Source organism: Gambusia affinis, linkage group LG08 (assembly GCF_019740435.1).
Source record: "Gambusia affinis linkage group LG08, SWU_Gaff_1.0, whole genome shotgun sequence".
NCBI lineage: Eukaryota > Metazoa > Chordata > Actinopteri > Cyprinodontiformes > Poeciliidae > Gambusia > Gambusia affinis.
In genome coordinates, this window is record NC_057875.1 from 2,892,277 (window position 1) to 2,907,105 (window position 14,829).

Below are 14,829 nucleotides of genomic sequence, written 5' to 3' on the forward strand. Positions count from 1 at the left end.
AAACAGATGGATGGATGGATGGATGAATGGATGGATGGATGGACAGATGGATGGATGAACAGATGGATGAACAGATAGATGGATGAACAATAAACAGATGGATGGATGGATGGATGAACAGATGGATGGATGGATGGATAGATGGATGGATGAACAGATGGATGGATGGATGAACAGATGGATGGATGGATGAACAGATAGATGGATGGATAGATGGATGGATGAACAGATGGATGGATGGATGGATGGATAGATGGATGGATGAACAGATGGATGGATGGATGGATGGATAGATGGATGGATGGATGAACAGATGGATGGATGGATGAACAGATGGATGGATGGATGGATGGATGGATGGATGGATGGATGGATGGATGGATGGATGGATGAACAGATGGATGGATGGATGGATGGATGGATGGATGGATGAACAGATGGATGGATGGATGAATGGATGGATGGATCAATGGATGGATGGATAAATAGATGGATGGATGAACAGATGGATGGATCAATGTGTCAGTTCCTGCCTGCAGCGCCTCCTTCCTCCCAGTATGTGAACTGGAGCCCAGCAGGGAGCGACTGGAGCTGGTGGATCCATGGATCTGCAGCTGCCAGACGGATCGGTTCCACCCAGCGGAGAGGACGACCTGGAAACACGGCCTGGTCAAAACTAACATGGAGGAACGCTTTCTCCTCACAACACCGGCAGTTTTCTTTTCCTCTTCACCTGACGAGCATAGAGTAGAAAGCACAGCGCCACCAGGAGGACGAGTGTGCACATTACATCGCCCTTCACATGGAGGACCCTCCTCATCATCACCACCTTCCTCAGCATCTTCTCAGCTCTGCTGCATCTTTAGTCAGCTGGACGAACTCTGACCTGAAACACAAACACACTAACCTTTGCTAGTGACCAGACCAACCTTCAACAACATAAAGACAAAAAAACAACGTAGCTTAGCAAAAATTTTAAAATTAATAAAAATATGCACCTGTTTTCCTCTCTCTGTTTTTTCTACATCACTGAGGATTTGTTTCAGCAGGACAGAAGTTTTCAGTCGACCATGTCAGTCTGTAAACATCACAGGTTTCTCCATCCTGACGAATTATTGTATTTGAAAATTCTTCAAAAAAACCCACCAAAAGCAGCACAACAATATTGAATCAGTATAAAATCAGTTAAAAATGACAGATTTTATGTCACAACCTCTTATTTTCCTCAACTGTTCCTTTTCTCTGTCATGCCAGTTATTTTTCATGAAAAGAAAAAGCTGAAAGAAAAGCTAAACTGCTCTGAAAATGTAAGAAAGGTTAAAAAAAAAACATGTTTTATTATTTAGGATAGGATGAAAATGTATTTTATTTACACACAGAGCACATTCAAATAAAAACAGTAGAACAAACATGCTGAAAGATTCCAAGAAACACCAGTAACTGGAAATGTGCTGCTTTTCTTCTCTTCTCTCAAATGTTCTAGCATTTGTTTAAAACGCTGCATTTCCTTTGCCAATGCAGAGTCATTACTCACTCCTGAATTTCACCTCATTCAGTCAGACCTCTCCTGTTTAGCTCACTGAAATCTCGTTTTCAGAGCATATTTGTTCTGGTTTTCTGTCCTGATGAATTTGATGTTTTCTATGATTTTGGATGATTTCTTTTCCAGTGTTTCAGTTGATAGCTCTCTTGTTTGGCTCAAGATTTAAGACAACCATCCTTTTCTATGGAGCGGTTAATGGCTCATATTTAACCTTTGTTTTATTTTATATTTAGACGTGTTTTAAATTTGTTTCTGTAATGCAAGTTGCAAAATAAATTCAGAATTTCCCTTTTTCTGTTTGAACGAATATGAAGTTTAGCGTCTAGTTCGTTACACACACAAAGAAAACTTGACTAATTTTACTAAAGAAAATTAAAATCTGAAATGCCAGACATTTCTCCGAAGTTCATGAGTTGTATAAAATAAAAAAGCATAAAGTTACATAACTTTCAAGTTTGTATGGCGCCAGAATATCGTTTTGGTTGAAACGTTCGGAAAAAGAGCGATATTATAAAAATAAAAACCTAGCAAGTAAGCTATTAATCAACAACTTCTGATTTTTCCTAAAACAGAAAAAAGTGCCCGCATGACACGAATATTTTAACTTTGAAATGCGTCAAATAAACTATAATCCGGTAAAACATCCAGACTTACCAGAGAAAACATCTGCATCTCTTTCTGCTCCACATTCTCATCTCATAAACACAAAGTCTGACTCAGACATTCTACAAACACAAAGATTTCAGCAGAACCGAACCTGAACTTTCCTCTGGTTCTGTCTGAGCTGGTTCTGCGCTCATGAAGCGTTTACGTGCATTAGGGAAATATTAGATATAAATGACGATGAACCTTTTGATGGTACGGATCCTAAAAAATGTTCTGCCTCAACAATTCTGCGCAACAAAATTAACCCAAAACCGGAAATCCATTCAAAAAGTGGCCGCATTTTGTTTTTCATACGACTGAACGCAACATGACACGTTTGGACTATTAAACAGTTAATATTTCTAGGGGGCGTGGCGACATAGTGAATCACTGACCAGAAACTGTAGGAACAACTAGAGAAAGAATATCTTCTTCACTAAAAAGCAGTTATACTGTTTGTCAGTGCTGTAAGTTACGTTTTCTGAAAAAGATGAAGGTGCAGTAGAAGGTGTGAGATAATAGTCAACATCACAGGTTCTTGAAGGCGGCATCGTCATTCTTTGCTTTAACCATGTGGTTTAAATTTCAGTGGAAGAAGTCCAGCTGCCAACTCAGCAAGAAAGGAAACCCACAGCAGCTTCAGCTGGTCTGCTGCAGTCCTGCAGACTGAACATCTCCTCCTGGAAAGGAAGCAAAATGGATGAAACAGACGAGAAACATCAACGGATCTTCATTTTAAGCCCTTAATTTTCTGATAGTATCATTAAGCAGCCACCCTTTCTTTCAGTCTTTTAAATTTATTTTGATCAACAGTTCTCCGAGAAGTGTTTTTCTCATTAACTTTTATGTTCTTAACCATGTTAGTTTGTTACATAATTAACAAATTACCAAATAAAAATGAAAGACAAAGCAAGTGTCAGAACGGATAATGGCATTTGGCTGTAAAAACCACAATACCTGAGAGTTTCATCATCATCCTTCAGCTCATTAAGACCTATTAGGGACCTACTACCAGTAGGTGGCGCCAGAGAACACAAGAATTGCTCTATAAATTAAGTTTTGTTTTCAATAAGATTGACTGTTGTAATGAAGAAAAAAAATTCCTGCAATCTCCCATCCTTATATTCAAACTGTCTGTGCTTAAGTTTTATTTTTCTAAGCTGTGTGCAATAACATAAAACTGAAGGAAAATTTAGGAGCTAAAACTAAATCAACAGAAAGAAACTTTTGCACAGCATTCTCTCTAGTTTCATAAATGATGCTGTAGTTTAGAATAATTTAAAATGATTATTCTAAATGACAAAAACATTTGAAACATTAGTACATTTTAATAGAAACGCTGCAGCAATCACAAAAACAATCTACAAAAGGTAAACAAGATATACACACACGATCACACCCGTTCCAACAAAAACATCACACAATTTCCTTTGGCTAAAAAAAAAAAAGACAACGACTGGGAGAGCTAACCGCTCCGACCCGACAGCGCGGCGCCTCGCTGCAGCTGTCTCCATCAGCTGGATCCAACGAACAGAGACCACATCCAGCACAGTCATTTGGTCAAAACGTTCTGATGGCTTTGCCGCGAAACTTAAATGTTTTGTGCGCCATCACCTAACACGGTGCTAAAAGACAGATTTAATCCCGAACTAAAGATGCAGACAGACAGAACTGTGAGTCTGTTTAGACAGTGGAAAGCTCTGCTGAGCTACATCAGGCCTTTCTAACCAGCCATGCAGCTAAACTGCAGCTCTAAGTCTGTAAGTCTGTTCTGTGAGTTACCTAACAGAGGTTTTCCCCAGTGGTGCTGCTTCGTTACATTTAAGGCTGAGTGAATGTTTGTCCCAAACGCCTTCAATCTTTTGCACATTTTGTGTGTTGTCCTTTGTAGCACTCATCAACATCCGGCTAGCTGGCTGATTCCTGCACTCTGTCCTCAAGAAGAAGCCGTGCCGGCCCTCATGACCCTGAAGAGCGCGTTGATGTTGTTGCTCTTGATGGCGTCTCGGCAGGCGGCGATCACCTGGTTCTTGGGTTTACCCACTTAGGAGAAACAAGAATAGTTTAAAAAATATGATGTGCAATAAGATGTGGCAACTATAAGCAAATAATTTCTTCTAATTATTGTTAAGAGATTTCTTTCTTTACAACCATCTCCAAACTGTGTCTGTTAACATACTAGTTAATGTAATCCAAACCAGGTTTCTGTTTTTGTTTTGTACACTGTCTGGAAAAGATATTCACTTTTTTCTATCATGTTTCCAAAAGACAAAGCTTAATTTTATTGAGATTTTATGTGAGAAACCAACACAATGTAGTGCAAAACTGTGAAATAAGAAGGAAACAATTTACAGCTTCCAACATATTTAGAAAAAAACAACCTGAAAAGCGAGGTGTGGATTTATAGTCAGATCCCTTAATTTTGTACCCCAAAATAAAATTTAAATAAATAAAAACACTGCATTCAGAGGTTTAGTTCGATGACCTTTGCCACATTCCTTCCCTTTCTGAAAATCATCTTTCAACTACCAAATCACAGGAGTCAGCACAAGAGTAGAAAGAAATGTACCGTAAACACAAAGCTTCAGATTTAAAAAAAAAAACTGCACAATTTTCTTCCCATTTTTGCACAACTTTATATTGGACTAATTATCACACGAAACCTGAACAAACAAACAGAAGTTTGTGGTTCTAATGTGATAAGATGTGAAGAAGTTTAGGCTCTATATTTCTCGTGTTACAGCCCAGCGGTGGCGTACCTCGGAGTCGGCCGGCCCGTTGGATGGCCTGGTTGACAGACTTGAGCCGAGCCAGAAGGGCGTTGTGATTGTTAGAACGGATGGTGTATTCATTTATCAGATCCCTGTTCAGATCAAACAGCTCCCTGTAACGCTTCTTCATTGTTTTCCTACAGATAAAAGCACAACAGTGTTTGTTGGAGATTATGTTTGCTGATTATTTCAGGCAGAAATTAGCACTTCTAATAGCCAGTAGCATTAAGATGAACGGTTTTAGTCAAGATTATACAAAGATTGGGTTTTGGTGGCTCACATGTCAGCCATGAGGCGAGCGTCCTCTGCCTGGACCAACATGTTTCTGATGTAGTTGGAGTGGTCGGCCATGTCAGCAGTTAACTTCTGATGCACAGAATGAAACTCGTCTACCTGTGACACAAACATCCACGACTCAGCATTAACATCTCACAGTCTTGTTTAATTTGTTTTAAAAACAGCTGGTAAACAAGTAAAAGTAGAACTAACATAAAAAATACTTCTAAAAATGAAAACCAAACGATACTGCAGCAGAATCCTCTTGGAGATTTGTAATGTCTGGTTCAACTGTACTTCATAGGCGGCTGTCATTAGAAACAACTGAGCCTTTTAGACAGAATTGGGGTTTTTGTAACTGAAAAGGTTTCAATAAACCATCTCAGTTTCAGTGAGAACCTCAGTGAGCGTTGTGCGGAGCTCCTCAAAGTATGATGGGAAATCTGCTTCCACCGACAGGTCCTCCATCGCCAGGAAGGAGGCCAGGGACTGGACCAGATCGCCCGCTAGGTCAATATCATCGGTCGTCAGGGTGATCTCACGGAGAAAAAAAAATCAGGAAAGTCTCAATTAGGTGGAAATTAATAACCCTAAATATTGTCACATTCTTAAAATATTGGCCTTTGTCATTTTCTTACAAAAAAATCACCACCTCTTTCTTTCTAAAAGATGTTTTAGGCAAAAAAAAAAAAAAAAGATGCTTTTGGCAAAAATGACTTGGATTATTATTATATGACATGCAGCTTAAGTAAAATACAAGTTTGGTCCCTAAATCTAAGACTTATCAAAAATTGCACTCTTTCAGTTATGTATTTATTTAACCAATTTTTGTTGCAAGAGGAACAATTATACAACTGCAATGATTTCTAAAAACAAAAACTGGATTAAAATTGTTAATTTGGAATTTTTTTTAAAACTAAATGAGTCAGGATTATACCTGCAGAACCAAAGCTTGCTATTTCTATGTATTTATTTTATTCTACACATATTATTTTGATCATGTGTTGAAAGTTTAAAGAAAATCTTAAGTTTTGTTTTTAAATGTCATTGTAGTTGCATCTTGAATCATCATTCCAGCAATAAAAAAATACTAAAATACATTTTTTTTAAAAAGCCCCAAATTAATATCCAATCACACCAATAATGAGATGATCTAAACTTCTGACTGGACCCGCATATTTAAAATATTCATAAAATGCAAGAATATGACATTTGAAAAATTACTTTTCTGGAATACTGAAGGTGGAAGCTGCAGCTATCAGAGATGATTTAAGAGTCTAAATTGAGCGTTGCAAGAAAAAAAAACACAATACATCATTGCAAAACAACATATGCAAACAAATGACAAAAACAGTACACACATGTTAAAAAAGAGAAAAGAATGAAAAGCATTTATTTCCAATTTGACCTTCCTGAGACCCATTTGGGATTTTTTGGAAAAAACAATAAATAGTTTCTTTTATAAATATATGTATAAATTTTTGTGATTAAAAAAGTAGGATAGTGTTTATTGTTTACCTGTCCGTTACTGGCCATATGAAAAGACATGAGTCCTCCTCCACGGAGGGAATTAAATGTAACATTTGGACTCTCAACCACCTCTGGAAGCAGGAAGTTCTGATTGAGCCACATTACCACCTACATTCACACAAAAACACCAACAGGAAGAGAAAGGAACAGGTTTCATATGAGAATGCCTCCTGAACCCGATCAGAACGGTTCTTTATTTCATTTTGTCCTCCCTCCCACCCTCTGCGGTCGCTCGTTGATGCTGAAGGAAACTGTTCCAGCAGCAGCGCCAGGCGAGTCCTCTGTGATCTCATACATGGAGAAACGCGGCAGCTGGCGAGTGATTTCAAACACGTGGAACTGAGTGCTGCAGAGGGGATGATTCAGAAAGCAAAATGTTACAATGAATCATTGAAGGATTGTGATTTTCAGCATTTTTTGAGAGTTTTGTGGAGAGTTTAACTCAAGCTGTTTTACATGTCCCACCTGGTCCTCCCTCCAACAAAGGCCTTGATGTGCAGATCCACTGGTATGTCTTTAGGGGGAATGATGGGGACTCGGACACAACCTGACAGGTTCTGGACACTTGGATGGACAACGTGACTCTCACCCTCAAATATTCCCTCAGCAAAGATGAGAACCGCGCGGATGATTGTTTCTGGAGAGAAAGCGTCACACAGACAGTAATTGTAGCAGATTTTATAAGAACACAGATGCTTAACATACATGGAGTGTGAGAAGGAGCAACCATTTGGAGTTGAGATGCTGAGCTCTACATGAGCCTTCTGGGCCTCCGTAGCAGCTCTGACAGACAGCGTTGTCTGCAGCTGAGTGTTGGCTGGTATTACCCCCATCCCACTGTTTGTCTGTGACACGCCCTGAAACGGGAGGTGTGGGAGAAGGTTAGCATGCTAAAGGTAAAAAAGCATGACTCTGGTGTAAATCATTATTAGATTAGATTTATTGTCCAGTAAATAGTACAATGAATGAAATGAATAGTACAGCTCTTCTTAAGGCATTTATAAACAAACAGTGAAAACACATAAGACTAGACGGTGTGATCTGGAAAAAAATGTGTCCTTGAACAGGTTAGGATCCATGTACGGCCTAGACAAAACATGTTCGTTGCACAAAGTCATCTTTAGACAATAAAATCTGCTCAGGTCGGCCTATTTTGAACTCTGTTTCAGGGCCTCGTGTCACTTTTAATCCAAATGATCTGCCACTGGCTACGACCCCCAACTCAACGTTTTCACTCGCACATGAAAAGAAGCACAATAATGCTACTGTGCATCTTTGAAAAGCAGAAGTAGAGCCTCCTGCACAACCAACAAGAATGCAGCAAGTGGTTTCTGGATGGTAAGTGTTGTACAATGGCTGGTGTCTTTTCCACAAGCCATTGTACAACGCAGACAGTGGAAAACCAGCTGACCAAACATGCTGGGCTTTGCTGCGGTTGCTAGGTAATGGGCAGCGCTTGCTTATTTGTAACATTACATTCTGGAGGTTTTTGAGAGATTTTATTATACAGACCCCAAAAAAACATTAGCTTATTGCCAAAAACCGTCTGAGTGTGTAGTTTTCTTGTGAATTATGAATTTTGCACAAATTCAGAATTTGTCCTAAGTTATGAATTTTGCACAAATTATTATGAGAAAATGTACTGTCAATCTGTGCATGTGTCAGAGTCATTGTCAGAGGTTAAAAATGGTTTGTAAATGAAAAAGGACCATGAATACCTTGGCATTTTCTTCATAGTTACGCAGCTCCAGCAGCAGGTTCTGCCTGCGCTGGCTGAGCTCCCGAATGCGATCCTGCTCAACGTTGGAGTCCATCAGATTCCCTTTCAAATCCTTACTGGCTGGCAGGTAACCACGGACTAGAAAATACAAACATGGTCAAATGTTATTATTTCAAAGGGTGAAAAATCAGGTTTTCAAAAAAAAAAAGAAAAAAAAAACATTTAGGAGTAACAATATTTAAAATTTAGCATGAAGGCTTTGAGCAGAAACTGACGCAGACTGGACTCACCTTCTCCTTCTATGGAGGTGCAGATGAGTTGTACCTGTCCGTCTAACCTGTAGTCTCCCTCCACCACTCCAGCTACAGATGAGGAGAAATTGTCCTTAAAGATGACCTCACCTGTGCGGTCGCTTCGCGCGTCGATCTGAAACAAGAGCTGGACGTCAGCAGAGGCTCCAAAGAGCTAAACCCAGGAAACAAAAGCTGGAATATATCGCATTCCTGCAGAACGGGCACGGACCTTTCCATTGGACCAGCCAGTGATGAGTTCCACAACTCCATCAGCATTCAAGTCAAAGGCATGGATGCTCATTGCATGGTTCTTAGACTGAGTGGGAAGATCAATGTGTAAGTAATAATATACAGACATGGCTGCAAATTCAAAAGCTCAGAAAAAAAACTGAGGAGAACTCAGTTTGTTTTTTGTTCAAATTGCCAAGTCGCCACAGTAGCATGTGCGTCGCTCAGATTCAAACGCCACTTCATACCTTTACCTGCATTTGGCCAGTGGTAGGGGCCAATTTCAACCCATAAAAATGGCAGTTTTAGGGTTGGTAATACAGATAAAAGAACAGATTTCAGATTTCTGTGAATTCATATGCACCTTAATCCTCCAGTAGCGGGCCGTGCGGTCGTACACTCCAACGGTGCCATTAGCCAGAGCGTAGCCAAACCTGCTGCCATGCATGTGGCACAGTGACGTCACTGTCTGTGAAGACAAGAAAAACCCCAAAAACATGGAAGAGTATTTAGAAATTTAACAAAGTCAATAATGCTTTTCTTAACTTTATCATTCAAAACAATTTACCTCATTTTCATTCAGTTCTGAGACAAGCTGATCCTCTTTGAAAACCCTGATGTCAAAGTCCTCAGAACCAACAAGAAGCTGTCAAATAAGAAAAAACGATTATTGTTTGGTATGAAAGAACTCTTTCCAGAATCTGAATTTGTAAGAGTTACAACATTTCATTTATTTTTGGGGTCAATAAAGTATTTTTGAAATTGAATTTGAAACAGCACTTTCTTAACATTTTTAACCAGTGCTTGGAGCTCTTCAAAATAAAAGTTTAATACTTAACTGAGCATTGCAACTTTTCAGTTGCAATTAAAAAGTATTAACTTCTCTAAACAGGTTATTAGGTGGATACCTAAAAATATTATTTTATAAATCAAACACCAGGACATTGTTGTTATTTCTTGTATTTTCCAAAACCAGAAAAATACAGGAATATATTATTCATATTATTATTGTATGTTGCAACTGCAATAACAACAGTGATTAACTCAGGTTTTCTCACTCTTCTGTTTCTTCTCCATCATCACAATGACCTTACCACGCTTCTTTACCCAAAATTGCTAAATACAAAAAATACACAAACACTCTTTCCATGAACTATTATAAACTCTTTTTGGAATAAAAGTATTTAGGTCACATTATTCAGTTTTGGGGTTGCCATTGTTTTGTAAGAATCACATATCACATACAAATCCAAATAACTTCAGATTGCTAAGTTTGATCAGGGATTGTAAACTCTTTGAGTATTTATCATTCAGATTTTGTTCTAATTCTAATAATATTATTATTGTTTCAAATCTCAGACTTACCTCGTTTTTCCCATCTCCGGTGAAGTCAAAAAGCACCAGAGACCTAACGTTATCACCAGTTACCTGAGAAAAGGGAAAGTTATAGTTACAACCTAAAGAAATATTGAGATATAAGCTGTGAACACATTTTATGAACATGTTCAGGCAAATAAACAGGTTAAGGCAACAAAGGAAATGTGTGACGTGGCGTTTATGCTATATTTTTAACAGAGCCTCAAGTATTCAACCACGATATAATATTCCTGTTTTCAAAGTCTAAAAGTACTGAGTAACTAGTAAATTACATAATCAGACGGACCAAAATATAAAGTTCTGGGGAAATTTTTATATTTTTAGGGTGAAAATGACAACAATTCATACACATAAAATCAGGCAAAAAGAAAAACTTTTCCGAATCAGTTATTTTCAGTAAAAACATTTTAAAACTTTAACAAAAACTGCAGGTGTGTGTCTGGTGAATTCTTTGATTAAAACATGTTTGTTCTTCATTCACTGGGTAGGGAATCCAGAAATTTTACTCAAGAGCAGCAATACTTCATAATAAAATTACTCACGTAAAAGAAAAAAATTACAGCATAGTAAAAATACTAATAAAGGTAATTTCTTTTTCAAGAAAGTTACTCAACTAAATGTAACTGAGTAAATGTAACTAGTTACTGCCCAACTCTGAGTATGAGGGTCGGTCACTGATGTTATGGATAGAAATCTTGATTGTGTCCCCGACTCACTAAATCATATTTAGTCTGTTAATCTGTTTAACAAAGATTGTTTAAAAAAAAAGTCCTGGAACCTGATTTCAATGTGAACAAAACTCTTCACTGAGCTAGATGTTTACTGATATTTCTGGAAGAATGTCACTTCCATGTTTATCAGAATTTGTTAAACATAAAGGAAGATAAATTTACATGTGCTAAGAGTTACAATTTTAACTTGAACTTCAAAGTTATGTCAATTTCTGTTGTCCAATCACTCTAATTATTTCAGATTTTTAATTGGACTGCAACAGTAACTGAAGTTATTCTGTGAGATGTATTTGCATCGAATCTTACTGTCCAAAAGTGGTCGTTCCCTTCATAGTCAAAGCCTTGCAAAGCACAATTCCCTCCGATGATGGCAAGAGGAGAGGAGATGTCTCCCAGTTTTCCCAAAACAATGGCATTAGCTCCATCTGTAACCTGGAACAACACAAAACAATTAAAAAACTGTGAACAAACATCACAAACAAAGGATCACCCAGTGATTCCAAAGATCGTTCTTCCACTTACGTCTCTGTAAAAAACATCTGTATTGTCGTGAACATCGTAGGCCAACAGATTGGTCTGAGATCCCACCAGAAGCGTGTCTCCTGTGGTGTTTGGTCTCAGTGTTCCTGCAGTCAAACATGTTACGGCCTGGTTGATGTTGAGAAGAGAGATGTCAGAGTCCTGGGTGCTCTGGCTCAGTCGATGGGTCGCAGGTCTCTGACCACGATCATGAGGATTGTGGATGAAAACCTGTAAATGAAGAACAGTTAAGGTTAAAATAAAAATCTTTGATATATGTTCTTTCAATATATGTTCCTTCAGCAACTTTGACACTTGCTGAGGGGTTATGCTACATATTCCCCTCACCTTTCCTGCTTGCGTTGCTGCTGTTAGACATGGGTGCACTCCATCAAACTTTCCAACAGCCACCATGCGGGGGTTAATCTTGTGGTTTAGCTTCAGTGTGAAGATGGGGACCATCGTGACGCCGCCTCCTTGTCCTTAAACAGTGAAACGTAACGTCAAACCGCTTCAGGACAACTTAATGTTTTATCTTGCTGCTGACACATAACCGTCAAACTACTGGCACGTAAAGCGTGTCTGCGCGTATGTAACCAGTTGGCAATGCGGTTTTTTGCGTCTCTAATGTAATTACAGGCTTTACCTCAGACAGACAGCCGCGACTTCTGTTGCCTAGCAACAGCGACTAGCAAGATAAAGCTGTTCATCTGGCTAATCTCTCTCCGATTTGCGGTGCAAGAACACAGATTTTACAACCAAATCAGTTCCTTCACTGGGTAATATGTGATTACTGCTTTAAAATAATTAGAATGCAATAAGGGAATTTTAAAATTACATTAAACTAAAGAGTAGGCTAATCGTGTTAAGTCAGTTCTTTCTAACTAACATCCAAACTCATACGAGGAACATAATATCAAAAAACAACGACGTCTTGTAAAAAATCATACCAGGTTGTGTAATCGCTGACCCGGGCCCCTTTTCCGCTGAAACTGTCGGGGTTTGGTGGACTGAAGTCGGCTAACCAATAGCTACATAGTTCGGCGTAACGTTTACATCCTAACTTCCGGTCATTTCTTTTCAAACTAAAACACAACAAAAATAAAATTACAAAATATTTAAATATCTTTTCTCAGAAAGAAAATGCATTTTTGTAAGAAGAAAAAGAAAGACAGAAAAAAGACAGAAAGAAACTAAAATATTTTTTGGATCAACTATTGAGGGAATTATGAAGATGATGATACAAAAAAGCATATAAAACCCAAGAAAACCTAAAAAGAAGTGAGTGGAGAATGGGTAGGAACAAGGCTCTTAAGGATAATAATAACTACTACTGTTATTATTAGTAGTAGTATGATTAAATAGATTATTTTTAAGCATAGTTTCACCAATGATGATTACGTCCTAATCGTATTACTAAAATCTTTCTTTTAAATTGGTCCGAATAAATTCTTTATATTGATCATAACAGATACTAACAGAGTATCACTAACATACCTCATTTTGTTTTTTAAACCGCATACAAATACATGACAATTCAAATATACATTTTCCTAACTGCTGATTTTAGGAATGTCTCCTAAACATAACCATACCTCAGGTGAACATCAGCTGATAACATTGTTTACAGTCGTGCACAATTTTATTAAAATGGTGTTTCGAGAAATGTAATAATTATCGTGCAAATTTTAATAGTGACGTGAGAAATGCAACAAAGCAACTGAGAAAGCCTGTAACATTTCAGATTCACCAGATGACAGATTATCTCTCAGAACAGAAAAGCAAGGGCTCGTCCGGGATTTGAACCCGGGACCTCTCGCACCCAAAGCGAGAATCATACCCCTAGACCAACGAGCCACAAAATGCATGCTTCCACGACTATAAAATCCCGGAGCAAAATAAGACATCTGGTAAATGTGTGTTTTTGAACTGTTTATGGTTTGTGCAGCAGCATCCTCTACTGGTCAGTAACAGAATTGCAAGAACGATTCTTGAAGTTGTTGACCTTGAAAAGACAACGTTTTTATTGTATTTGATATAATTTGAAAATTGAAATACACCTAATAATTAAAATTAACTTACAATGCAAAATTTAAATTTTGAAAAGTATGTTTGTTTTATATTTATTTTTTACATACATACATACATACATACATACATACATACATACATACATACATACATACATACATACATACATACATACATAAATAAATAAATAAATAAATAAATAAATAAATAAATAAATAAATAAATAAATAAATAAATAAATGTAAATGTATTAGATTATCACAGTAATTCTAAATTGCTTGGCAAGTGCATACATATTGAAAATATTTAATTTCTAAAGGGGAAACTTTACAGGGGTCTTAAACATCTGTGAAAGGATTTTGTACTCCTCCTCCTGACAGAAACCTTTTAATTCTGGCTTAAAGGAGGGTTTCGGGAAGTGAATGACCCGCTCAAGAAAAAGCCATAGGATCCAATTTGCAAGTCTTACTAAATCACCACAAAATCTCAGTTTATGTTTTTTTTATTGTTTGTTTGCTTTGCTGTTTTTTCATTATTATTATGTTGAACAGAAACTGTGTTAATGGGCATGTGTTTTTAATAATCCACTTTGGTTTAAGCTCATTTGGTGTATTCATATGAATAGTAGAATGATTCACAGATTGAAGTCCATCCATCCATCCATCTATTTTCTGTACACCCTTGTCACTAGTGGAGTCAGGAGGGGTGCTGGTACCTCCAGTATCTCCAGCTAACGTTCCGGGCGAGAGAGAGAGTCGGGGTACACTCTGGACATGTCACTAGTCTGTCGCACAGATTGACGTCATTGAGGTGAATTTTTTTTTTTATCATTTTACAGTAAAACCAAAACAAGGGCTCGTCCGGGATTTGAACCCGGGACCTCTCGCACCCAAAGCGAGAATCATACCCCTAGACCAACGAGCCATCTGAGAAAGCAAACTAATATGTTCCCTTTTAAAAGCATACAAACGCCTATGTGAGATGTATTTCGTTTTGACATTATTACTCTGTAAATACTATCAAACCTTACTTTGAAAATGACTCAACAAAAATTATTGTATCTCTCACTATTGTATCTGTCATGCATTTGTCTCAAATAAAGCCTGTCCTGATAGAAACGCCTGCCTACAAGTCCACGCTCAGGTTAAATTTATCCCAGCTCATG

The 14,829-nt window shown here is 37.8% G+C and overlaps 2 protein-coding genes and 2 non-coding genes across 5 annotated transcripts in view; all 4 read right to left on the minus strand.

The window, feature by feature from the left end:
* b3gnt9 (UDP-GlcNAc:betaGal beta-1,3-N-acetylglucosaminyltransferase 9) overlaps positions 1-4,058 on the minus strand; it is a 15,793-nt gene extending 11,735 nt beyond the window's left edge. The window contains exons 1-5 of the mRNA XM_044124700.1: positions 3,971-4,058; positions 2,198-2,868; positions 999-1,130; positions 734-886; positions 534-653 (exon numbers count right to left, since the gene is read on the minus strand). Of these exons, the coding sequence (XP_043980635.1) occupies positions 534-653; positions 734-841 (228 nt within the window). The 5' untranslated portion in view covers positions 842-886; positions 999-1,130; positions 2,198-2,868; positions 3,971-4,058. The remainder of the gene's footprint in view (positions 1-533; positions 654-733; positions 887-998; positions 1,131-2,197; positions 2,869-3,970) is intronic.
* bbs2 (Bardet-Biedl syndrome 2) lies at positions 3,492-12,703 on the minus strand. Of its 2 annotated transcripts, none has more exons than XM_044125784.1 (18): positions 12,604-12,678; positions 11,982-12,115; positions 11,637-11,864; positions 11,421-11,546; positions 10,372-10,434; positions 9,575-9,652; positions 9,371-9,475; positions 9,008-9,094; positions 8,776-8,911; positions 8,484-8,623; positions 7,493-7,622; positions 7,231-7,402; positions 6,985-7,111; positions 6,754-6,873; positions 5,635-5,772; positions 5,240-5,352; positions 4,948-5,096; positions 3,492-4,231 (listed from the first exon to the last, which is right to left on the minus strand). In XM_044125784.1, exons 2-18 carry the CDS (start codon positions 12,093-12,095, stop codon positions 4,125-4,127), a joined length of 2,133 nt encoding a protein of 710 aa, XP_043981719.1. In that variant the 5' UTR covers positions 12,096-12,115; positions 12,604-12,678; the 3' UTR covers positions 3,492-4,124. The 2 variants fall into 2 exon arrangements, with proteins under 2 accessions (XP_043981719.1, XP_043981718.1); XM_044125783.1 differs by having other exon boundaries at positions 3,495-4,231; positions 12,584-12,703.
* A 715-nt stretch (positions 12,704-13,418) lies between these two features.
* On the minus strand, positions 13,419-13,490 carry trnap-ugg. Its single transcript has one exon. It is a non-coding gene; the product is annotated as a tRNA-Pro (tRNA).
* A 1,026-nt stretch (positions 13,491-14,516) lies between these two features.
* Positions 14,517-14,588, minus strand: trnap-ugg. Its single transcript has one exon. It is a non-coding gene; the product is annotated as a tRNA-Pro (tRNA).
* Between the last annotated feature and the right edge of the window lie 241 nt (positions 14,589-14,829).

What these genes read in the sequence shown, in the direction of transcription:
- bbs2 (XM_044125784.1), bottom strand. Translation starts at nt 12,095, where the DNA reads ATGGTCCCCATCTTCACACTGAAGCTAAACCACAAGATTAACCCCCGC. An exon ending in ATATGGCCAGTAACGGACAG is followed by an intron (nt 5,773 to 6,753) that starts GTAAACAATAAA and finishes TTTCTCCGTGAG; the next exon opens with ATCACCCTGACGACCGATGA. An exon ending in TCCGCACAACGCTCACTGAG is followed by an intron (nt 5,353 to 5,634) that starts GTTCTCACTGAA and finishes TTTGTGTCACAG; the next exon opens with GTAGACGAGTTTCATTCTGT.